The sequence below is a fragment of the Macadamia integrifolia genome, chromosome 3 (genome assembly GCF_013358625.1).
Source record: "Macadamia integrifolia cultivar HAES 741 chromosome 3, SCU_Mint_v3, whole genome shotgun sequence".
Lineage (NCBI taxonomy): Eukaryota > Viridiplantae > Streptophyta > Magnoliopsida > Proteales > Proteaceae > Macadamia > Macadamia integrifolia.
Window position 1 is genome coordinate 5,553,928 of NC_056559.1, and position 26,156 is coordinate 5,580,083.

At 37.9% G+C, this 26,156-nt stretch overlaps 1 protein-coding gene and 1 long non-coding RNA gene across 6 annotated transcripts; one reads left to right on the top strand and one right to left on the bottom strand.

Moving 5' to 3' along the window:
• LOC122073719 lies at positions 1–17,499 on the bottom strand. Of its 4 annotated transcripts, XM_042638343.1 has the most exons (17): positions 17,248–17,499; positions 16,162–16,196; positions 15,659–16,086; positions 15,311–15,536; positions 14,957–15,202; positions 14,703–14,818; positions 14,123–14,221; positions 13,947–14,034; positions 6,730–6,956; positions 4,385–4,569; positions 3,992–4,191; positions 2,835–3,167; positions 2,425–2,526; positions 1,901–2,198; positions 1,171–1,319; positions 804–1,088; positions 1–297 (listed from the first exon to the last, which is right to left on the bottom strand). In XM_042638343.1, the coding sequence occupies exons 3-17, from the start codon at positions 15,955–15,957 to the stop codon at positions 100–102; spliced, it is 3,051 nt and encodes a 1,016-aa protein (XP_042494277.1). In that variant the 5' UTR covers positions 15,958–16,086; positions 16,162–16,196; positions 17,248–17,499; the 3' UTR covers positions 1–99. The 4 variants fall into 4 exon arrangements, with proteins under 4 accessions (XP_042494277.1, XP_042494279.1, XP_042494280.1 ...); XM_042638345.1 differs by lacking the exon at positions 16,162–16,196; XM_042638346.1 differs by having other exon boundaries at positions 15,659–16,196.
• A 5,327-nt stretch (positions 17,500–22,826) lies between these two features.
• On the top strand, positions 22,827–25,487 carry LOC122073525. Of its 2 annotated transcripts, none has more exons than XR_006138817.1 (4): positions 22,827–22,961; positions 23,065–23,352; positions 23,858–24,084; positions 24,254–25,487. It is a non-coding gene; the product is annotated as an uncharacterized LOC122073525 (long non-coding RNA). The 2 variants fall into 2 exon arrangements; XR_006138818.1 differs by having other exon boundaries at positions 23,871–24,084.
• Positions 25,488–26,156: the final 669 nt, after the last annotated feature.

Sequence of the window (26,156 nt, forward strand, 5' to 3'; positions counted from 1 at the left end):
TTATTCTAATTAATTTCTCCCTTTCTTTATCTTCTTCTGGTTGAAAGCTACAAAGCTGTTTACAGATCCCAAGGCCCAAATCACTGAATAACCACAGCATTATTTGCATGCTTTAGAGTTGGGGTTCCTAGAATCAGTTCTCTCAATTACAAAATGGTCAACAATCCGAACTGTAGCAACTGGATCTTGCTGTGCGGCGGCAGCACTCCACTTGCTAGGGAACTTCCTAAGATGACTCGGTTGCTGCTGTTTTACTTCCTTGTCCCACTCTGGATCCAGTTTCCATTCCTTTGGCACCTGCAAATCAAAGTTTCAATAATGCTTCCCAAAGAAAGACAGAAAATTAACAAAATAAGAAACCGAATTAGCTACATGTTCCCTCCCCCCTCCAAAAATAAAGAAATAAATTTGCGATATTTGGAAGTCTTCATTCGCCAAGGATGACTAATAACACCAAACACATTCTGAAACTACTATTCTCACTTCTCAGGGATCAGTTGGACAAATTATTTCCACCAATGGCCAGTGTTTAACTCAATTTGAGACCCAGTTATCAGGGTTCAACAGCCCATTTTAGTGACCCAGCCTTGTACCTTTGTGACAATGAAAAGGTATCGAGAAGCTTTATCATTTACTACTTCTCCACACCCTACACAAAATTCCACCTATGGCCCATGATATACGATCAAAAAGGCACAGGAACCCAATTGAAAGGGTCTGGGCACAGTTAATGAAAGGAAAACAGGAATTGTTAAGCACAGTTTCTTAAAATTGCTACCACTTAGTCCAAGGCAGTCTCATACCTTGTCAACTGCAAGGGTGAATACTTCAAGGTCCCCAGTGCAGGTAATGTGGAAGCGAGTGAATGCCTTGTAATTTGCAATGCGGAGTGAGGAAAAAGCTTCATCAAAGTGTATGTGAAACCAGTTGATGCAGATATACAAGTAACTCCCAAATACCAAGGATACCACAGGGGTTGAGAAAACCCAGAAATAGAGGAAGACGGAAGCATAGTAAATGATGGCACCTCCACGTGACAGTGATTCCATCCCGTTCTTGCAGATGCTATTCCTGGTGACGGCCATAACCTGAAAATATTCAGCATATGTTCAATTGTGATGAATGGAAGTACCTAAGAGAAATTTTTGGAATTAGAGGTGCATTTCTTACCTCTGGAACATCAAATGCAGACATGAGATACTTTATACATGCTGGGTAAAGGCCAAACGTCCACTGTTCTATACGAGCTCGAAGGCCAGTTGGGTCTGGGAAGTGCTCACTCTCCACCGATCGATACCATTCATATAATGTGTGATATCCTAAAAATAAACAAGTTATACTCAACTGTTAAAATCTCGAAGCCCCAGTTACCTATTTTAGCATCTTTTTTTTTTTTTAAAAAAAAGAATGAGTTAATTTCAATGAAAAATTGCAAATTTCACTACCCTCAAATTAACACAATCCTTTTTTTTTTTTTTTTAAAGATGAGTTAATTTCAATGATAAAAATTGCAAATTTCACTACCCTCAATTAGCAATTTTGGACACTGCATATCAACTCACTCCAACAATTATAATAACTAAGGTTAGGGTTTATGCATTTAATTTTTCGTAAACTACATTTCCATCTTAAGCAATCCAGTAATTAAACTGCACTTCCACCCAAGGAATTCAAGTATTAATAGCTCACTTTTATCTTAGATATTCCTTGTACTTGTTTCAATATCTTACTTTGTATATGGAATCAAAAGATTTCAGACACATTATTTATGCCGCTACATGCTTGGTGCATATAACCATGAATAAGACCTGCTCTCACTCAGCATTAGCGACCATTTCAATAGTGCCATGCGACCACAAACAAGGAGGGAGGAGGAAGAGGGAAGAAAGAAAAAGCAGACCTGAAGTAGCTAGCAGCTGATGGCGGATACATGTCTCAACTCCCAGTTCCAGTAATAACATGAGAATTAGTGCTGCTGACATGTGAGCAAAGACATGAACCATTCCAATTATTGCCCGCTTCTTCCGTGACACTTTGGAAGGGACGAAACAAAATGCTGCCATTAGTAACAACAGAGTTCCAGTTGAAGACACGTACGAATGCTCCACCATGTACATTAAAGCATCCAACATTGTGCTAAAGAAACTCTTCAAGTGACCAGAAAATGAATCATCCTGTAAGATGTGGCCAAGCCGACACTGGAAAGAACAAATTAAGTTTGCTAATAAACATTTCCCCTCTTCCTTCCCCCACACCCCCCCCCCCCAAAAAAAAAAACAAGAAGCATGTGTATGCACGTATAGTTAACCCAATCTGGAGAACTGTACTTTCTCATCCAGAGATACAGGCTGACTGTACATGTAATCAAAGAGGTTAACAGAATCTAATCATAAAGGAGAGATTGCAAGGACCACAGGAAACTACCTGTGGGAACATAGAAAAAGCCAGTATAAAGTAGATGATGCCGCCAATGAAGTCAAATTGCCAGTTCTTCTTCCGGAACTTCAAGATATTTCCTAATGCAATCTGGAGCAAATTCACATGTATGTCAGATTGACCATTGTAAAAGGGTATACCCAGTGCATGAGGCTCCAGCCACGCGGGGTCCGGGGAATTGATGTACGCAGCCTTACACCCCCCACCCCCCAGTTTCATGGAGAGGCTGTTTCCTGATTCAAACCGGCAATCAGCCGCAATGGAGACCATACCATTGTGCCTAGGCCCGCAAGTGGGGTAAGACTGACCATTATGACACCATAAAATACATATGGAAAACTTTAATTGTTGACTAGTTTGCAACAACTGAAGTACAAGAATCAAACTTCAAATCTCACCCTGCTTGAATCCTCAATAGATGGATAAGCCGCCTTGGTTTCGTATGAAGTCCCATAAAGCCTTTTGAAACCACTAAAAACGTGAGTAGGATGTAAAAAAGCCCCACCACAACCATTAACAAGTAAATGTTGCACATAGACTGGTTTATCTGAAGAAACAGAAGAATGACGCAAGTAATGGTGCAAATCTCCAGCCATTTGGAGCTTACACCTTCCCTTTAGATAATCACGAATTAAATGAGAGACATTCTTCCCAGACACATCATTCCAGTACCAATCAAGTAGCCAATTTGGTTCGTGCGTTATAATGATTACAGAGTCATTCTCCCCAACCTGGAAAAAACTTCAAACGTTTTACAATCCATATGATCCAGACAAATTACATCATTAACTTTGTGTAGTTACCTCAGAAGAAACTAAACGTGTGTTTGGTATACATTCTCGGAATAGATTCTGGGCTTAGAATGCATTCTGAAGCAAGAAACTATATTCTCTATTTTCTCGCTTCAGAATGCATTCTAGCCCAGAATCTATTCCGAGAATCCACCAAAAAGGCTGAGCATTGACATTAAAGGCATCACATATGGAATCAAGTGCTGATATTCAAAAAAGTTCAAGTGTGACAAATAGTGACAGTGACAGTGAAATGAAAATCTTAGACATTGACTGAAAACTTCTGAAAGTGATATCCTGTTCCAATTCGACTTCCTTGAGGAATATATTATGAACATAATAGATCCAGCATGACTGCAAAAAGCAAATTCAACATATCCAGAATGTAGAAATTTCTCCACTCCAAAGGACAATCAGAAGTGAACTACATTCTAAGCTGCCGATTTCTTCTTGCAACTAAAGCTTCAAAGCTTTACAATGGTAGAGTCAGAGACCAAAAATGACTCATGGAAAATGGATAATTAGTAAATGTTCATATCCTTTTCAATACAAATACAAAGCAACTACAAGAAAGAACTCCCTTGAGTATATGATACCTTATACCAGAAACAAACAACTAATAATACCGAGGATGATTAAAGAAAATCCATTCCATCACTAAATTGTGTTAAACATATAACAGTCATTCAAGATGGCTAGATTCTGTGTATGGTGCAGCCACACGCTAATAGAACAAAACGAGAACACCAGATCACAAATAGTACCTTGTCTTTAGTTAATTCTGAGAAGAACTTGAATTGGTACACATCAATGTCACCATGGAGAGCTTGATCGAGACCAAACACCCACCATCCTTTAGGCAGTTGCAGGGCAAAGTAACTTTTCTTTTGGGGCAGCAACCACCCACCTAACCAGCTTCTATGGCATATGTGCCTCATAAAAGTGTGAAGCCCATCAAACCAGTCTGTAGGAAAGAACAAAAAGTCATGAAAGGACCACATTAACATTCTTTACAACAAAAACTTTGCATCTGGTCTGTAAATTATACAAAATTGTATATTGAAATAAAAATCAACCTTGCTTTTTCTTCTTTTTTTTTTAGGTTTCAACCAAGAAATCTAATGGGTAAAAAAAATTTCCCAAGCATTGGCACTAACCATGATTTCCCGGAATCACAAAACACTGTGGTCCACCATATTGAATTGGTTCAGATTCTGCCCAAGGTACCTCAGGCTTGTTCACAGCAATATGCTCTGGTTTATAACAAGGTGGAGGCTGGAATGCATATTCAAAAGGACGAAAAAACCGCTTCTCATATGTAAATGCTGAAGGATTAGGGTACCTGTAAAATAATAGGGAATTAAAATTTTCCAACAGAACAATACAACCAAATTATGATAGCAACTGTTTTCCATCTTTCCTAACATTACTGATGGATTATATACCCATAAACAATGAAAGCAACTGGAAAATACAACTAAATTACCATGGAAGCTGCGCTTCATTTTCTCAACCATAAATGTTTCAGTAGGCCATTCTTCTTTCCAGAAGGCAGGGAACTAGAAGAAAACATTTAGTTACTACTTCAGCATATGTTGCATCTGATTAGAAAATCTGGACCAAATAATCAGTTATTCCTTGTCTTTATGGAAAACAAAGCGGAAACAGGTATACAGACGTGAGAGAGAGAAAGAGAAGCATATTTTTCTAATCCATTATGTTCTTGACTAAAGGAAAGAAGTCTCAAGGGAAATCCTAGTGGTGCAAACTTGCTCATTGGCATGACATTTTTTTTATTTTTATGGATAACCTACTTTATGGTTTTTTTTTTTTTTTTTTTTTTTTATTATTTGGGGGGGGAGGGGGGGGGGGGGTGGGGGGTGGGGGGTGGGAGAGGGGAGAAAAGGACTAGGAGACTCGAACCTGAGACCTCTTGGTGAGCAAGGCTTTTATCACACCACACTACACCAACTGCGCTAGGCAGTTGTCCTCTGGACTGTATACATGCTCCTTTGTTTGTATATCATCCTTTACAGAGTTGCAGGCCCACAAAATTAGTTTTCACTATATCAGCCTTATATAGGTTTCATCTAGCTTCCCACAGACAAACATTTAAATGGTTTGAACAATTCACAACAGTTTGAAAGTTTTCAAACTCCCCTAGGAAAAGAATATTTTTAGCCCTCGCTGCCATAAACCACAAACACATGGAGCAGACGTGCAGAGCATCAGATGATTCTTGAAAGCATCCTCAGTATAGGTCTTTCCCCGCCCGCTGCCTCCTCTACTCATTCTCCATTTTCTCACAAGGAAAGAATATACTAATATAGATGAAATTACCAAAAAGCATGCACTGATAACAGACTAACAAGGTGACCTAGCCGGCTAGCCCAACCAAAAACAAAAAATAGACCTCCAAGGTCGAAACCATCTGCTTGGGCAATAAATTAGCAAGCTTATGCTAGAAAAGTTCAAATTATAGCTTACATTCATTCTACTAGAAGGAAATACCAAAAGTCCACCTAAAAATTGAGTTATAGTTGAGATATAGTCCACCAATAAAGTATATGTTCTTCCACAAGCAAGTTAATGGAACAACATCTAGAAACCCACTCCACCAACTTTAATTAACAAAGAGGAAAATGTTCATCACACTGCCTCCTATGTTGATCTAAAACTCGAGGAAAGAAAGGTATGATCCAATAGCAGCTAAACCTCAACAACCTAATCAAATTATGTATATCAAGAGTTTTGAGAGGGGAGAGTGAGAAAGCAAAAGTAAATCAGACGCTAGATGACAAGGCTTCAAGTTCAACTCATTCAGACCACTTGACCAAATTTCTCATGAAGAAAAGAAAATAAGAGTGTGGTTGATTTAAGAAGGTGCAACAAAAATGGTTTAACCTATTGAAATACCAAATATGCCACCAAAATGCCCGAAAATCTTATTTTATTTAGATATATCTCCCTTGCACACTCCAAAATTTGTCACCTGGATCCTAATTGTAGAATAAGTAGGACAAGCACCATGAAGAAAATAAATATTTGATTTGATAAATCTGTGATCTACATTATACCTATCCACACATAAATAAGTATTCATCAAAGGTTTGTCCCCATGGTGAGTCCCTGAAACTATTGAATTAAAAGAAATGTACTGTTTTGTTTCACATAAGTAAATGAACTGTTCTCATGCTTTCATCTAAAAGAAAGTGGAGTAACAAGAAATCAGATATGGCAGAAGTCCTGTAGCAGAAAGAGAAATTATATTATAATTATTTACAAGAACAAATAAATTATGGAAGTTTGGCAACAGGAAGCCATAGTATTTCTTCCAAGACAAGACAAACCAAAAAATCCATGCGAAATTTTATGATAGGTGAAAAAAACTACACGGATACCTGTTTCTCAATAGTTATTGGCCAGTTAGACATCAGTTTGGATAACTTGTTCCTTTTAATTTAATTAAAAATCATAACTAGGAAGGAGAAGTCCAACTCACGCAAGATCCCCGCCTATAAGAAGTAAATCTGCACGTGGTAGGGCTTGCATCGAATTGCTGAAATTGACACGAATGGAGGGCTGAGCAAGTAATCGGGACACAGCATATGCTGGGTTTCCTCCATCCCCAGTATCAGCCATGAAGTCAAACCACAGGTCTTCCTTATCACTAAAATCAAATAAAAGATCATCTTTTTGAGCCCCATCATGAACCTTACTCATCGCAGCCTGATCACAGAACAAAGATGAAGAAGCAAAGGAAATTCGTAAACAAGAACTTTATTCAAAAAAAATTCAACCGTCTTGGGGAAAAAAGATAACTAAAGAACCACCAATGCACAGCAGAGAGAGAGAAAAGAAGAATAGTGTTCTTGTTTAGGTCACAATATACTCATAGTGTCTTGATGCATAATGCCTTCTTCCGGGTCATTCCTACTCGAACTATCTCCATTTAGTAGATTACAAATATACTCATCCCATCTCTTCCAAATGCGTCATTACTTTTGATACATTCCACATGGTCGAAATCCCTACTCTTCCTTTCTTTCATCTTAGCAATCTTATAGATAGTTTTTCCCCTTCTTTTGTGCTTAGATTAATATATAGGTCTTCATATTTCTTCGCCCTAGCTACCCCCATGATATTCTTAGCCTCAAAACTAGCACAGCATTACCTCTTTTTATCTTCTGTCTCTTTAGTCCTGCCTGCCATGTCTTAAAACTAGTTTTCTCTTCTTCTTCTTCTCTGATCCTGAATATGTTGATGTTGATTTTGTAACAGATAGAATTTGGTTAAATAACCCCAAAGCCCTTATTTCCTTTAAGTTATTTCAATTTTACTCCAATTGTTTTAGGAATCCAAATACGCCCTCTCTTTCAAGTTAATTTACCGTCTGTTCCCAAATCCTGTTTTCTCATCAGAAGAGCCCTAGACTTCCCAGAATTCACAGGATTGCCACAGAACATATTATTTTGAGTTTCTTTCACTTTGGTGGGCCCATAATGACCCAAAAGCAGCGTTTTAGAACCCAGGGTTACTTTACTAGGGGAGGATCTGAGGATTCTATAGGCCAACAAAACAAAGTAGTCACTAGAGGAAATTAGTTTCCAGACAAGTCTATCAGAAACAAGGTGATGAGGAGGGAGAACGTTGGGGGTGAGATGGGCAATTTGAGGTCGTCAAATTGGAGAATTAAGATTGTTCGAATTCATGTGACGGCAAACTTTAGAGGGGGAGAGGATGGGGGAGACAAGAGACAAGAGACAATGGACAAGGAAGCAATGGTTGAGTGAGTCTAGGGATCCAGGGGTTCTTACAGATAATCTCCAGGCAACACCTTCACAATTACATTTTTTATACTGTTGCAGTAATGGGTTTTATAGGTGTTAGGGAAAGTGTCCGTTACCAAACGGACCCTAAGGGGTTTAATGGTCTTTGTAATTCTCGAGAACCTTCTCTCATTGTTATAAATAAAGAAAGTTGGTGTCATATTAGACACAAGTCATTATCCCATTTAACATGGTATCAGAGCCTTATGATCTAAAACCCTAAGGGCTCTCCCTCTTCTCCATCTCTTTGCCTCTTTCTCATTTCTCTCTCTCTCCTAGCGCCTCCTTCATCTGCGCCTCCCTCCATCTCTCTTCATCTGCTTCTCTCTCGTGGTGGGAGCTTCTTAAACCATCAAGAGGGTTTCTAGCCTCCACCCATCCTTCCCCTGGGCTCTCAGACTCTCTTCTACAATGATCCAAGAGACCCAGAACCTTTTTTTTTCCCATCACTTTTTCAAGTTTTTCTCCTTAAGAACGTTTTTTCATTGTCGGGATACTTTTTTCCCGCTCATGCTCCGATAGTCTTGATGTTTGTTGCGATTGGTGCCTCTTATCCTTGTGGTGTTATGTACAAACCAATTTTTCGTTTGAGGTCTTTGTTCTAGAGTTAACCCCAAATCGTTTTCTCACGGTTTTACCTTTTATTGATTTTTGAGTTTTCTAGCCTTTTCCGATTATTTTGGTGCTTTCTCTATCTCCGGTTAGTGTCTCTTCTATTTGCACAACCCCCTTAAATAGCAACCATGTCTACCATCTCATTTGCTTCTACTAGCGGAGACACCATGACTCTTCCTACCTTTCCACCTTATGCTATCAAGTTTGATGGCATAAACTACCTTATGTGGTCATGCTCGGCCGGCATCTCCATCAAGTCTCGTGGCTATTAAGGGTACCTCACTAAAACCACAAAGCGTCTGACCACCGGTACTGAGATTGACAAGTTGGAGTGTGCCAACTCTCTGGTTATGGCCTTCCTTGTCAACTCCATGTTGCCACAGCTTTCACATGGTTATCTCCTTGACTCTGCTGCGAAGATCTGGAAGTGTGTCTAGGATATCTATTCCCAAGCAAGGAATGATGCTCAGGTCTTTGAGCTTCGCTAGAATTGCCAGAAGGTTCGTGATCTGAAGCAGAGAGGGCTCACTCTGTCACAGTACTACAATGAGTTGCGATCACTATGGACCGAATTGGATTTCTATAAGGAGTATACTCCTTCCACCATTGAAGATGTCACCAAGTTTCAGAAGCAAGAAAACAAAATCAAGGTCTATGACTTTCTGACAGGTCTGAATGTGGGGTTTGATCAATTACGGTCCCAAGTTTTGAGTCATGAGTTCATGACCCCTTTCCTACTTTAGATCAAGCCTATGCTATGATCCAACTTGAGGACAGTCGACGTACCAGTATGCTTCCACAGCAAGCTGCCACTCCTACTAAGAGATCTGCACTTGTTTCTGGCACTCAGTCCCTTAGTGCAACCCCACAGTCTGGTGGCTCCTCTACTACAACTCCTGTGAAATGTGATTACTGTGGGAAGGAGCATCACACCAAGGAGCACTACTGAAAGCTTTATGGTCGTCCTGCTGATACATCTGAAAAAGGGTGAGGGAAGGGTCGTGCTGGTACTTCTGGGCAGACCAACCATACTGAGAGCCCTGACCCTGACTCTGCTCTTAGCTCCTCAGTAGCCTCGCTATCATTTGACGAGCTTACCCTGCAACGCCTCTTGACACGTCCAAACTCTCCTGCACCTGCCATTGCGAGCTCTACTCATTCCAGGTCAGGTATCTCCTTTTGTGGCCATACTCTGTTTGTCCTTTCTACTCCTTGGATTATAGACTCTGGGGCTTCTGATCATATGACAGGCCGCTTGTCTCTTTTTTCACAGTACACTACTTGTCCTAGTAATGGTAAGGTCAAATTGGCTAATGGGACTTACTCCACTATTATGGGGGAAGGGCTCTATTGGTTGTACCCCTCTTTATCCCTTTTACTGTGTTGCATGTTCTTTCTTTTCCCACTAAGCTTTTGTCCATTACTATTCTTACCTCCAGCCTTAATTATAAAGTCACATTTTTCCCGTCTCATTGTGTTTTTCAGGATCTGGTGACAAGGGCAACGATTGGCTATGGTCTGGTACGTAATGGTCTGTATCTGCTTGATGATGACTCGGCGTTGGTCTCTGGTCAGGCTCTTCAAACATCTACGTCATCTCCCATCTCTGAGTTACTGCAGTGGCATCGTCAATTGGGACATCCCCCTTTGAGAACTTTAGCTAGAGTTTTTCCTTCCTTTAAAAATTGTAATTTGAGTCAGTTTTTTTTGTGAGGCATGTGTTTTGGCCAAACAAACTCGAATCACTTATTCTGTTTCTGGAAATAAAAATGCCACTCCTTCATTGATACATTCTGATATTTGGGGTCCATCCCGTTATGTGTCTGTCAATGGTTATCGGTGGTTTGTCTCTTTTATTGATTGTCATTCTCGGACTACTTGGGTTTATATGATGCGAACCAAGGGCGAGACCTTCTATTGCTTTCAGCAGTTTCACCGCAAGGTTCAGACTCAGTTCAGTGCTACCATTAAGATCCTTCGAAGCGACAATGGCCGGGAATGCTTTGAAGGGTCCTTTCAAGCTTCCCTTTCCGATCATGAGATTTCATCAGACTAGTTATGTGGATACTCCAACTCAGAATGGGGTTGGTAAGCGGAAGAATCGCCACCTTTGTGAGGTAGCACGCTCTCTTATGTTTGAGATGCATGTTCCTCCCCAGTACTAGAGCGACGCAATTCTCACCACTGCCTTTCTTATCAACCGAATGCCTTTTCGAGTCCATGCCTTCCACTCCCCTCCGGATCTTCTCCAAGGTTCCGCTGCGTTTCTTGTCCCTCCTATAGTAATCGGAAGTGTTTGTTATGCTCACGATCATCATCCTCATGGAAAGTTTGATCCTCGTGGTCTCCGATGCATTTTTCTAGGGTATGCTCCTACTCAGAAAGGTTATCGGTGTTTTCATCCTCCTACTTGGCGTTGGTTTGTGACAATAGATGTTGTCTTTCACGAATCTACGTCATACTACACTACGACACCTCTTCAGGGGAAATCTCTTTCCATTGTGGAAGATGTGCCGCCGTCTCTTGAAATTTCTATTCCTGCTAGTATCCCGTTTCAGGGGGAGAGTGACACTCCTACTTCTCCTACTGCGCCACTTAGACCACTACACATCCAGCATCTACCCTACTATGTCAGTCGTCTCCTCTCGATCATGATCTTGTCCCCTTGGACCCCGATAATTCTCCTTTTCCTTCTGTTGATCAGTCTCTTGAGTTGCTTATTGTTGTTCGTAAAGGCATTAGGTCTTATACTTTACATCCTATTGAAATTGTTTCTTATGACTCACTCTCTCCTTCCTACTATAGTTTTGTGTCTTCTCTTTCCTCTGTGTCCATTCCTCATACCTGGCAGGAAGCGAGTGCAGACTCACAATGGCAGACAGCTATGGTTGAAGATCAGATGCAGGCTCTGAAGAAGAATGACGCATGGGATCTGGTGTATCTTCCCTCACAAAAGAAGACAGTTGGGTGCAAATGGGTTTTCACAATAAAACAAAAGGCTGATGGTACAGTGGATCGGTACAAGGCCAGACTTGTTGCTAAAGGCTTCACATAGACTTATGGGACTGACTATACCAAGAGACTTTTGCTCCAGTTGCTAAGATGAACACAATTCGTGTTATCTTGGCTTGTGCCGCCAACTTAAATCGGGATCTCTAGCAGTTAGATGTGAAAATGCCTCCCTTCATGGGGAACTTGAGGAGGAAGTGTATATGGACACTCCTCCTAGGTTCACTTGCTCCAAAACCTAAGGGAAGGTATGCAAGCTGAAGCGTGTTCTGTATGGGCTGAAACAATCCCCTTGTGCTTGGTTCGGACGTTTCCATAAGGCTATGGTTGCTACAGGTTACTCTCAAAACAATGTCAGCCACACTCCGTTTATCAAGAGATCTGGTGGGAAGATTGCTATACTAATAGTCTATGATGATATTGTTGTTACCGTTGATAATCTGGCAGAAATCTCTCGCCTCAAGAGATACTTGAGTGAGGAACTCGAGATCACAGACCTAAGACAACTTCGTTACTTCCTTGGCATTGAAGTTGTCAGGTCTTCTTGTGGGATCTACTTGTCTCAGCGGAAGTATGTACTTGATCTTCTCTCTGAGACAGACATTTTGGAGTGTAAGCCGACAGACACTTGGCACTCCTATTGAAGCTATGGTCACTTGAGTAGCAAGGAAGGTAATCCGGTAGATAAGGGGAGATATCAAAGATTAGTGGGGCGGTTGATCTATCTCTCTCATACACGCCCTGACATAGCATTTGCCGTCAGCCTGGTTAGTCAGTACATACATGACCCCTACTCGACTCACATGGAAGTTGTGCTGCGTATTCTCCAGTGCTTGAAATCTGCCCCAGGACGTGGCATCCTTTTTTATCCTCATGATCTCCTTAGGGTGGAAGCCTCCACACATGCGGATTGGGCAAGTTCCCCTGATGACCGCAGGTCTACTACTGGTTATTGCACATTTGTTGGTGGTAACCTTGTTACATGGCGTAACAAGAAGCAAGCCATGGTTACCATTCAAGTACTAAAGCAGAGTTCTGTGCTATGGCACATGGTATCTGTGACCTCCTATGGCTTCATAATCTTCTCACTGATTTGACTATTCCTGCTACCCCTCCTATAAAGCTCTTTTGTGACAGAAAATCTGCCATTAGCATTGCTCACAACCCTGTCCAGCATGATCGAACCAAGCATGTGGAGATCAATCGACACTTCATCAAAGAAAAGCTGAATATGGGCCTTATCACTATGCCTTTTGTTCCCAGTAATGAACAACTAGTTGATGTATTTACTAAAAGTCTTAGTAGTAAGATGTTTTATCCTATTATCTGCAAGTTGGGCATATGTGATATCTATGAACCAACTTGAGGGGGGGTGTTATAATAATGGGTTTTATGGGTTTTAAGGAAAATGTCAGTTACCAAACGGACCCTAAGGGTCTTAATGGTCTTTGTAATTTTCTAGAACCTTCTCTCCATTCTTATAAATAAAGAGGGCCAGTGTCATATTAGACACAAGTCATTACAACATTCAACATATACATATGTTAATATGGTAGTAGTTGCAGTTGTGTCCATGTGTGATGGGGTAGAAATATTTGCTACACATGTCAGACGCAGTTGAGGGCATATCGAATAAAATAATCGATTAGAACTTCATTTGATTAAGGAAACCAAAAATAGTTTGTAAACCCAATTTTAAAGCCCTAGAAGTTCATACTTTCCAAAACCTTAACATGTTCATTTTCTTACATAAAATCTGAAATCTCTTGGGTTTGCCCTGCATAAGACAAAAAGAACATCTACAGATCATGTTCCCAGGAATTTCTCCAAAAGGAAAATTTATACATGGACACATCAGAATTTTACCAGCAAAGGGTTGGAGTAAGAGTAGAAAATTAGTTGAGCCATTTAAAATATTAATGCAATAAATTGCACTAAAATGACTGAATTGCTGACCAAGATTTCTGAGAGTTCTCTGTCATTATTAGTCCTTTATCCCAACTATTTTGGTTTGATCGTTCTTAACCATTTCACTCTATCAAACACAACAGGTCCATCAAAATGCGTATTTTAGATGTCTTTGTCAGAATAATTAAGTTCTTGCATCTATAGTTGCCCACAACATTTAAAATGAAAAACACAGGATCATTGATGTTTTCAGATGGTAATCTAACAGAGGATTAATTAACAATTTAAATGGTTGATTAAAAGGTGATGAATCATTTGGCAAGATTGTATATTTGATTAATATAACATTGAAGAGTACCTGCATCATACGCATATCAAATCGACCAACGAATACTGTTACAGATACCAGGAGGTCAAAGACGGTCTTAAATAAATCGGCAGATGTCCTACAATATTTATCCATCAGCTTCATCAGCAAGGTTAATGGAGTTTTCTCCTTCATGCCAAAAACGGGGCAAAATTGTAAACACATACCCTGAGTACCAGGGAACCATATCCAAGAAATCAGGTTTCATCTGCTGTTTCTTCAGCTTCTCATATTCCTCAACTGGCAAAGGGTGAGTAAGAGCCCATCTGTTAAATGGCAAAATAATTCAAAATTAAAACCATAACTGATGAGATCAAATGAATTTGAACCAATATCCTCAGAATAGTAAACCTAATACAAGAAGAATATGATGTGAAAATTTCATTTCCCATCTACTACTAACATAGGATGGATCCAATTGTAGGCTCCATCAGAGATATTGAAACATCAGAGAGAAATCAGCCTAGTTACATGATCTCAACCATCTTTAAAACTGAGATAATAATAAATGGCCAAGGTCAGATACAGACAGAAACATTTACACTGATGCCCCCATCCAAAATAATAAGTTTAACACCAATCTGGTGATTTGTTTCAAATGGTGGCAGTTCTTTGACATATACGGTGAATTCAACTGGATATATCTCATCAAATGCAACAGGAGAATGGCTTACATTCAGGAAATTGTAGCATTTTAAGTCCTATGGAAACAAGAATCCACGTATGAAGATACAAATCAGCACATACCCAGTAGACCGTTCCACCACATAATTGGCAATATAGAGACCTATAAATGTGGCCCACAATGAATAAATAGGAGAGATTTCATTTGATGTTGCTGGACATGATCCGCTGCAAGCTAACTGAAGGGGGAAAAAAAGAAGAGGGTAACGGTGTAAACAGAAATAATAACAGAAGGTAATATCCAGATAAAATATAAAAAATAAAAAATATTGAAATATATTTAACCCCCCCCCCCAAAAAAAAGGCTTCCTCCATACCTCTCCATAGATAACCCACTTCGACAGAAGTGGGTAATCACTGGCTGATCCCACCGGGGCAAACCAGGATGAGCAGACCTGATCTTTCAACTCATTCATACGCAGAAATTTTGCCAGCAATGTATTTCTTTCTTCTTTCTTCCATATGGAAAACCAGCCAGAATGTCTCCTTTCAAAAGGTCGTTCCCTCAAAATAGCACGGTTACCACAGTGACTATAAAATACACAGCAGGCTATACTAATGACCTGCACAAGTATGACAGAGTCCAAATAAAAAAAGGATTGATGTGACCAAAAGAAGCAACACACATGTACGTTAATATACATCCATATGTGTGTTCTAGTATCACTTACAGCACAATTTTGAAATATGGCTAGGATCTCTGGCCGCTTTCCGGCCACACGAGCAACAAGTCCAATATACCACATGCCAAGGAATATAATATGGAAAACAAGAAGAAACAGAATAGATGAGATGTATATCGTCAAAAATAGTGACAGGTTCATCCTCATATCCACTCCCATTGATTGAAAACTGGGAAGATGATACAAGGCAGCTACTAGAATCCACACAACATACCTGAAATATAATCAATTTTTAAAAGTCAGCAACATCCAGGGTCTACACACTCTATGCTAGGAATCAACAAGAAGTCATCAGATATAATCATAGGATTTAGACATTTAGAGTAGATTACATACCACCTACTGAAGTTTGAATAGCTTGGTTTAATTGTCTTCCCAACGAATGGAGTTGAAAAGAAATAGAAAAATCCAAGTAAGCAGGCATACATCGACCACCATTTAACATTGTTATCTAATTTCAGTATGAGAGTATGCATGTTATCTGATGAAATAAAGAATAAACACCCCACAACTACTGCAATTATGGCATGGCGTGAATGCTCATGGGGATATGGATATGCTGGGGTCAGTATTGTTCTGACCCTATCCATCTTGAAGGAATCTAGTAGACCACCAGATGGCTTTGTGGATCCCATCGATCTCTGTCCAAGAAATTTATGTTACTTCACTCACTGCAAGCACTTTCAAAGGATTTCCACTTGGCAGAAGCCACATCTAACATAGAAATTTCTCCCATTCCTTGAAATTAAGTTCATGTAAAGAATCTGCAAGGAAACAGTTCTCAGAAGCCTTAAAAATATAGTCCCTAGTGTAAAAATCAATCTTGGAATAAAACATACCTATGATGGAATGAAATTAAGTTCATGTAAATAATCTGCAAGGAAATAGTTCTCAGAAGCCTTAAAAAATATAGTCCCTAGTATAAAAGTCAATCTTGGAATAAAACACATCTATGATGGAACAATGCAGCCAATGGATTTATATCCAGAGAAATGTAAGAACTACAACATCCAGTGTCTTTGTAAAAGCCTAAAACTACCAATATCCAGAATGGCATAAATTAAAAATCCACTAAGTTACTGATTCTTAAGATGGTTATAGAATGTGAACCCATATAAAATAATGCGAATAAAAAGAAAAAAATAAGAAAAGAAAAGGGCATCATAAAACTCTGATAATTGAGCTGTTGACAGCTGAGTGATTCCGAGGGTCTCAAAATATTGGTGGCTTGAAAAACATTCAAGTCGGACTGTGGACCCAATTATTCGGATTAAAGTTTATCCAGATGGTTCCCAAAGTTATTAATCAAACACTGTCAACGATAATTTGTAGCAAATAGCATCAATTAAGAAAACAGAGAAGAAGAAGAAGAAATTCAACAAAACCCGTTTATCACCATAAACCATGAACCCTATCTAAAAACTGAACTTAGAATCTAGTATAACCAGCACTAGGAGCAAACCTTAACATCAGAACCAGAATAACATTGTCAAAAAAATAAATTTCATTCCTCTTTTTTCCAATTTACTTGTTCGCAAAACCACACAAAATAGTAAACCCTAGGGTTATTATTTCAATAATGACAGTGCGGGGCAGATAAAAGAAAGGGAGAGAAGCAATGCAGATTGCAGATACGAGAAACCCAAGAAGAGACATTGGCTGTTCCTCCATTGTGAAGTCTTCAAACCATAATAGAACCCCAAAAACCAAAAGGGAATCAAGAAACACACAAGTGTTAGATTTGGAAAGCAGACGAGACGAGACGAGACAACACAGAACCTATTGAATACTGTAGCAAAGATAAACACAGAATGAAATTAATACCAAAAATAAAAAAGGGAATAAATATATATAAAAATAGAAAAAGAAGATCAAGAACAAGAAACTTGGAATAGAGAATCAGAGAAAGAGAGAAAAAGAGGTACCTTGATGAGGAAATTTGATGAGGACAAGGAGGAGAAATGAAAGGGAGGTGAGGGGAGGGAGGGGAGTGCATAAGGTCTTAAAGGTGAAGGAAATTGGGGTTCCTCGGACTCTCGGACCGACTTCGCATGGGATCCCGGAATGTTTGCAAGGAACCAGAAAATGGCATATTCTCCACTCTCCTCCATTCAAATTACCAATCTAGAGAAAGAGAGAGAGATTGAAAATTTAGAAAAATGATAGTTTGCAGCATATCCAATTATCCATCATGTGCTTCAAGTCTCTCCCACCTTTGCTTAATCGTAATAAGTAAATATTCCAAGGAAGATATAAGGTTATGTAGCCCGCCAATCGGGACCGTTGGTTTAACGATCTAAACTGACTTTGCATTTTGATTTAGAGTTTACAGCTGTTGGATGACTGATCGTAGATACTGATTAGAGCAAAATCTGAGATCTTATTTATTTATTTTGGGTAAAGACAGATAACTTATTTAAAGTGGAGGTTTCCGTTGCAAATGCAACGTGGAAAGTTATTATGTCTTTGCTGAAGCTACGTGGCAATTTTTGAGCGACAACATATAATGGGTCCCACGAAGACACCATTCAACGTGGCTACAGTGATGAACCCCACTTATAATTGGTCGGATAAAATCGCGTCACATTAATCGCATCGAAATTATAAACAACCGGGAGAGGTTTCCCATGCGCCAGCGTAGGGGAATCTCCCACGCCAAAACGATATCGCTCACAATTCTTTTGGTAACAGATATCACCGACTATGATTTGAGGAATTGTATCGATACGTATTTTTAAATTAAAAATAGGGGTATTTTTGTTCAATCTTGATTGATCTGGATTGATATCAAATTAATATCAGTCCTGAGTCTTGACCAATACCACTTCCAATATCGAGTTTTCAAAATGCTGCATGGGATTCATTTAGATTGTGTTTGGTAGCCAAGAGAATAAAATAAAAGAAAAGGAAAAAGTATATTTTTTGTACTTATTTTCTTAGGTTGAGACTTGATATGTTTTCACCCAAGGTAAGATTCTCCTTTTCAAATTTAAAATTTCTCTTGGGGATTGTGAAATTTTCTTTTGTTCCCCAAAAAATTTTCTTGCAAAAAAGACAATAAAACATGAGAAAATATTAAAACTTAATAAGACAAAAAATGAATGATTACACAATGATTTCTTATATGTCTATCTCTCACTTAAAATTTGAATTTTTTTCTTTTCTTTTATTTTCTTCTCTTGCTAACTAAACATACATATTCTTTTTATTTTCTCGTCATTTCTTCTTTTTTCTTTTTTTAGATTCTTTTTTTTCTTTCTTTCTTTTCTTTTATTCTCTTGGCTACCAAACATAGCCTTAAAGAGAAAAGGAAAAATTAGTTTAAGTGGAATCTATTAGCCCTTATGTAGGAATTGCATTCCTCCATAGGTAACAATTTTTTGGGGAAAATAATTAAAAAAAAAAGATTCTCTATCTTCTGCCTACACATTAGAAAAATAGGGAAGGAAACTAGATAAATGAACACCTAGCCTAACCTATCACGTGGGAGATCAAATGTTGTTGAAGTTTTGTGAATTTTTAACTTGGAAGTCCTACGTTCATATGCCATTGTCAAGTTTCAACAAAAAAAAAAAAAAAAAGTGTTAACCCTATTTCAAATTAAAATAATGAAAAAATTAGGATTATCAATGGAGTGTTCATGAATGCCAGGACTTCCATACATGGACATGCATAAAAGGCCAATTAATTGATTTTAGAGCTGAAAGTTAACATGTGGTCAATCCAAATGATTTCCTACATATCCACAGGTCAAAATGGCTGATTCACTATCCCATGGGGCACAATTAGGTGTCTTCATAAAACATTGCCATTGATATGCACTTTTGCCCTTTGCTCATGCGTATAAAATAGAGTTAGGAATGTTTTAGACTAGCTATTCTACCAATGCCACCAACTCTTGGATCAATTTGAGGGAGGAGTTGGAGACTTGGACTAAGAAACAACACTCTAGGGAAAAAGCTCTCTGATCTTTAGTTTTGTCCAATTGACCATTGGATGAGTTGTGCACTGTATGGATTAGTCATATCTGTTCAAATTAAAATCCAATCTCAATTATATTGGGGGGGGGGGGGTTTTACCAACGACAGGTATCCAAGCCTTCAATTTGACTAGTCTCACGGGTCCATACTAACCCTACAATCGCATGGACCGGATCATATCAAGGTTGAATGTGAATCATTCAACTTTTCACTGAAAACAGTGAAGAACACTAAACATCCCGTGTGAGTGATTCCAAAAAAGATAAGAGGAATCGAACTGAAAATCACATGTTTTTTAAGGCAAAGGTCTCTTACTATGTATTAAACATTTACCATTAAATTCCTCCAATCTACGCAATGTCATTCCTCCTAAAATCACCAATACAACAATTTAACCATAAATAGTATTATGTATATAGTTGTAGGGCTATACCTCTAAAAGGTATCTATTTGTTTTTGGTTGGGCCGGGTTAGGCCTATTCTTAAGCATAAACTATTCCACAACGGCAAACCTACCTATTTTAGGCTCAGAGCCAGTCTTTTGAAGAACTAGACATGGACATCCAAGATCAGTTTCTATCAAGTATTAATACGTCTATAGTCTACACTTGATCCAATGTCCAGCCTAAAGTCAGCTACATGTTAAGGACGATTGAGCCAGCCCATGTCATTTGAGATCCACATAGATCACCCCTAACCTTGAAAAAGATAGTAACCCAAACATGGAGATTATTCTATATTTCCTGGTCCATCTTCATAAGTTCTTCTCCATTGAAATAAAGTAGATAGTAACACAAAAGGCTAACCTGTCCATTATATCAAGACACAATCCTCATGCATTAATGTTCTTTTTTACTCATTGAAATGTAAGTGTCTTCGTAGAAAATATTTAATGGTGTATTTTTCTCTCCTATATATAGAGAGGAGTTTAGCTCATATTACCAACGATTTTAGAGATAATCCCAACCTCCTTTGTTTCGCCTTTCTCTCTCTATATATGATGTAGTTGACATCCAATTGATCATTACTCTGAAGTGTTCCAATGTGGCTTAGTTTATGAATTAAATGACTACTGTATATGCTTGAGACTTGTGAGGTTGTTTTATCTTGAAGGATGATTCGTAAGAACACAGTTTACATCATAGGGATAGTGACGGATAGTATGACTCAACCTCATCGATTTCTTAATAAGTTGCTCTTTGTGTTTTTAGGTTTATTATGTTATGTATGATGCCTAAATTTTCCATAATCAACCTCGATTTGTCTATTGTTCAAATATGTATTATATTCATTTTGTTAGATGTGTTAACATGTATATTATAGATGAATATTTTCAACATTATTAACTATAAAAAGACATACCTAATGCACGAGTCTCTTGCTATTACAAGGCTTAAGAATATTTATGAAATATTCTTCTCCAAAAACCGAGAAGAGAATAGATGGACAAAGAACAAATGGTGATTATCGTCAAAAGCTTTCCACTACAAACTCTTAAAAATCATTTAATTATTGATTCCATTATGATTAGTGGGAATGCACACGGTGATCATGGGGTTCCCAAAAACTTCATGCAAAAGAAAGCTCAGAACATGAAACACAGAAAACAAACAACCATGGGAGGGGAAGAGAGGAGATATGGTGCATCTGCACTAAAGGATAATATAAAAAATTCAGCCCATAGCCGGTTTTGATCAAAGGGCTTCAACTTGAACTAAAGAACTCTCTTGTACAATAGACTTTGCAATATATCTGTTTAGGGGTATTAGTATCTGATGAAGGGTACTTGTTATCCGAATTTAGATAATCTAAAATATAATTTATTTGATTTGAATAAATAATCTAGTAATAATAAAATTTAAATAGTGAAATGTTCTTGAGGGTGTTCTTGAAGATTCAGTAAGTGTTAGAGAATAAAGAAAAGAGCTAAGATAACTTAGATGTATGAATTGAGAGTGATCTCCATTGAGCATAGAAAGGTTTGAGTTACATGAGTGGTGAGGGATGTAAACGTATAAGTGAAAATTCAAATTTGATTCACATCCGAATCCCTTTATAAAATATTTAGATCTGAACTCAATACATATTCAATCTATTTACATTTCTAGTTTAGATTCATAATTGGGTTTGTAATTTCTTTTACTTTTATTACTATAAAGATTCATAACTAAAACTAAACTCTAAATATAAAGCCTTAAAACCCTTCTTTTGAGTCTTATGAAGCTACTAGTTGGGACTCGGGAGTGTCATCGATTATGGAAGTCTTTTTTTTTTTCTTTATAAGGACTATTGAAGTCTTCCAACACCTTTAGTCCTTATGACGTGTTATGTGAGACGTTTCTTGGGTGACAAGTTCACCTGATCAGAAGCACTAAGAATAGGGACGTGGAAGAAGATTAGATGCTCTGATTAAAATACCGAGAGTGCTAGACGACCTGGCAGTCACCCTTTCTCTTTCTTTGAACTATTGGTCACGGCTGACGGGGGGGAGATGGACCATAGAATCTGATATGTTCCCCGTAGGATAGAACCACTGGGGTCCACCAATGTCTGTTTTTTAATTTTTTTAATCAATCATCGTCAATAAAGGTGAAATAATACAAACACGGCATAGTATTAAATTGTGAAAACCAATCCCCTTGAGATATACAAAAAGTTCGACCCAACACTCGAATTGTGGATAAAAAGAAGCTTTGAAACAACGGCGTAGAATTATAGAAAGCTTATTATAAGAAGACCACAAAACTCAGATGACAACGCAGGAAAATACAGTTCCATTCCAATGCATGGGGCATGCAAATCTTTACCCGAGTTACCGCGCTATGTTTGGTAACTAAGAAAAGAAAATAATATAAAAGATATAATAAGACAAAAAAATGATTTTTTATGTTTCTATTTTTTTCCTTAAATTCAAAATTTTTTAAATTATTTTATATTCTGCTCTTTGTTACCGAACATAGCCAGGCCATGTTTAGAAACTGAGAAATGAAAAGACAAAGAAGGAAAAAAAAATTTAAAAATATTGAATTTAAAGGAAAATAGGAACATAAAAAATATCATTATATAAAATGCTCTTGAGGTGTTCCAAATTCTAATACCCTACATTGATATTTATTTATGTAATTTAATTTTTTTTTCTTCACTATTATGTTCTTTTCTTATCTTCTAAACACAATCATAGTCATTAAGAAACATCCATACAATCAACTTTATGTTTTTTTTTTTGACTAACAACGGATATCTAGGTCTTAAGCCGTATTAGTCCTACATGGGCTCATACTAACCTCACAATCGCATGAACCAAGATTAGAATAATGATTAGATCATATTAGGATTCTCATGAAAGTAAGAAGAATTGAACTCAGAATCACACTTCCTGAGGCAAAGGTCCCTTGTCAGCTTAACTATCACACGCTTACTTAGACGAAAGTCCCTTGCCAACTTGAATACCCTTGCAGTTTCTCTTCAGCTAACAGGCTCCTTCAAATTTTCCTAATCAGATATTGTTTTTTCAACAACTATACTCTCTCTTTCTCTCTTTCTCTCTCTCTCTCTTGAAGGGAGTCTAGTGGCTTTATAAATACCCATGAAGTGATTCAGTCCAAGCATCCATCGCCTCGAACCTTAACTTCTCTCTAACTCGCTTTCTCTCTATCTATGTAAGCTATTCTTTCCTTCCCTGGTTTTTTGGTTCATTTGTGAAACTTTTCTGATTCAATGAACTCTAATTCAATGTGCTGCTTCTCGTCTTTAATTATTCAGTTGATGGAAGACATTTAAAGAATGGAAAAAAACGTTGGCTATCTTCCCAACTTCTTCCCAATCTTTAAATGCCTTCCCTCAATTGACCTAAACTGCAGAAGAAAAAGCAAAGAAATGGAGAAACACAGAAGCAAAGATGAATTTGATTTTAAAGAGTTCACTCACTACAACAAAAATAGGTCAATGCAAGGCAGTTGGTTTACAACATACAGAGGGAGTCCTTCACCACTTGCGAATTGCTTGGTGAATGTTCTTCCAACTTCTGATCTCAGCCTTGGGAAGAGGAAGGTACAAATCTCTCCTTTCTGTGCTTTTGTTGGATGGATCTGAAACTGAAAAGTAGAGATCACTTGTTGTTTGAATTTAAATACACAACTTAGATTCGGAGCAAAAATTTCAGATTATTTCATAGATAGATCACTAGGGCTCGCCCATTCATTGTTAGACATCCAGACTGATGTGTTATTTAAATCCTTTGGTCCCATGATAATTAATTAAAGGCTATCTTCTACTTCGTTTGTTGTATTCCCTATTAACGGAAGATCCCCCATAGATGTATCTGTTGGAAGAGAGCTCCGGCGAGGTGTCCAAGAGATGGAGTTTGTGGGCTCTCTATGATTGAGCTTCTTCTATCTTCTTCCTTTACTTTTCAAAAAAAAATTTTATATTTGAGAAAAAAGTTCGAATTTGTCCGAAGTTTCTGCAACTTGTTACTATCTACCTCTCTTTCTCGCGCTTTCTGCTGGAGAGTTCTTTCTAGCTGGGGAGTCGTTTAATTGACCAAAATTTTCAGGATTTCTGTACAGACGAAGATGGATTTGAGGTTCGAAAACGAACGTTTGAACTCTGAAAACCATTCCCACCGATAGATTTGAAGAAAAAGGGAGCATTTGCCATAATAATAACAGGGTATGGTCGATCATCCCTAGCAACTTGCAGTTTCCGATCTCCATATGCTGTTTCTATATCCCACCGATGGATTTGAAGAAGACGGTGACCATCTGACCTAATAGCAACTAGGTATGGTCGATCATCCCTAGCAATTTTGATATGGGAAGTCTTTACATGCTAATGAGCTTGTAGTATTTGTTGGAAATAATCAACTTTTTAACTGGGGGATTCTACATGCTAATGTAATATTTTTTAATTGAGTTAAAAATAAAAAGATTTCTGAAAATGTCAGTTGCAGATTTTCTGTGGAAGTGCAGGGTTCTAGTTTTTAATCTGTTGTGACAATACAATAGGATTTTGGAAAATATCAGCAGTATCAAGTAATTGTATTACTACAGAGAACTTCCAGTATTTATTCTCAGGTAGGCATTTTGCACTGTTCTGTTTCCTTGTTTCTCCTGTTAAAAACTGAGCTATTGGCTGACCTTGTTTTAATTTTTTCTGCCTGAAAGTTTGTTGTGGCTTTCTATCAACTATTTTGATGTTCAATTGTCAGGATTTTGTTAAGGTAATCTGTTTGCATGAAACAGATGAACTCATGAAAGTCATGAGGGTGCACATAGCCTTGTGAAACAGAACTTTCTGGATACCTTATAGTGGCTTCAATTATTTAATGGTGCCTCACTAATCACAACCTTTTCAGATTCTTAGTGGGAACCAAATCAAGTATTGAGAGTAAGAACCAAAACAGAGTGGCAGAGCAAATGGAGTTTGTATCAATCAACTCTCTTCTAGTATTGAAAGTAAGAACCAAATCAGATATATTATTTTAAATAATATAGTTTTTATACCCTTTTATATATTGTCAATGCTATTACACTGGCTGTTCATTGCTACACAACTGTCAACAATGAGTAGCATACATGCTGGAACTTCTGATCCAAAGTTGACACAAGACAACGCCCATTTTGAGAGAGGGAGGTTAATAAATTACATGGGGAGTCTTTAAAACATAACTGGTGTGACACTCTATTCTAGATGGGTTCAGGTTAGTCACTGACATGGGGAGCCTTTAAACATAACTGGTAGGAAACTCTATTGTAGATTCTAACTGATTGATCCTTATTTCCTGTCATCCTAGTGGTTTTGGAATACTTGTCAGTTAAACCATCAAATTGAGGCCGAAAGGAAAGGCGACAGCTCTAAGTGAAGAAGAAGAAACACGAAATTAAGCAAGCCATTGGGTTCTCTGTTAATCTACTTCTACAACAGTCCAACAACCTTTATTCATCCTTTTAACCGCCCAATGAATTTTCTAGCAAGAATATTGATTATTAAGCAAGGGCAAAAAGAAAAGGGATGGGAGAAGAAGACAACTTGCAACCATTGGATCATTACAACCTCTGGCGTAATGAAAGCTTATTATTGCTGATGACAATATGGCAGATGTCTTTAACTAATAAAGCTACCATGTAACATTTGTAAAGTTTTCCTTCTATTATTCCAAAAATATGAAAAAATATGAGATTTGATTTGTTGTGTTTCTCAGAAATTTGGTACAGAAGTGAATAATCCCAACTAATACGCAAATTGTGAAATACAATTACTCTTACTCGCCCCTTTTAGTATTTGATTGCTTTTAGGTTTCCACCTAAGCAGGAAAAGATGATGGAAGTAGGTTGAAGTCCATCAAACACAATAATTTGTGGAGAGAAGACTTAGAGAGAACCCTTCTTTGAAGCGAATGTGTCATTCACAGTTGGAAAGGAATCCACACGGTAACAAATTAGTGTTGATACAGTGATCCATCTTGCAGATTCCAACACAATGAATTGCAATGAAAAAATAATGCAATTGTGTCTTCATCATATCAACATGTCCTAAAAATTTTATTTGATTGGTTGGAACCTGCATGTGTAGGAAGCACTGAAATGAGCAAAACTCTTTGCATAAACAATAACTATTTGCACAAAACATGTTGCCAGACATCACATAAAAAGTCAAATAGCACCAAAGTTGTAAATTGCATAAAATACTTTTAACTGTAGTAGCTTGTGTTCATCAAGCCACCACATCGTTTGTTTTTTGAAACAAAATTTATGAAACAGTAGGCAGAAAAGAGGATTCTGGTTAAGATTTGATTAAACCATACCATGGAAGACAAATGTCATGAAGCTAAAAGAGGGTATAAACGATGGCAT

Coding starts and splice junctions, on each gene's coding strand:
- LOC122073719 (XM_042638345.1), bottom strand. CDS start 15,957: ATGGGATCCACAAAGCCATCTGGTGGTCTACTAGATTCCTTCAAGATG. Junction 15,203..15,310: donor CCATATTTCAAAATTGTGCT/GTAAGTGATACT, acceptor ATACTTGTGCAG/GTCATTAGTATAGCCTGCTG. Junction 4,570..6,729: donor CTTATAGGCGGGGATCTTGC/GTGAGTTGGACT, acceptor ATTATTTTACAG/GTACCCTAATCCTTCAGCAT.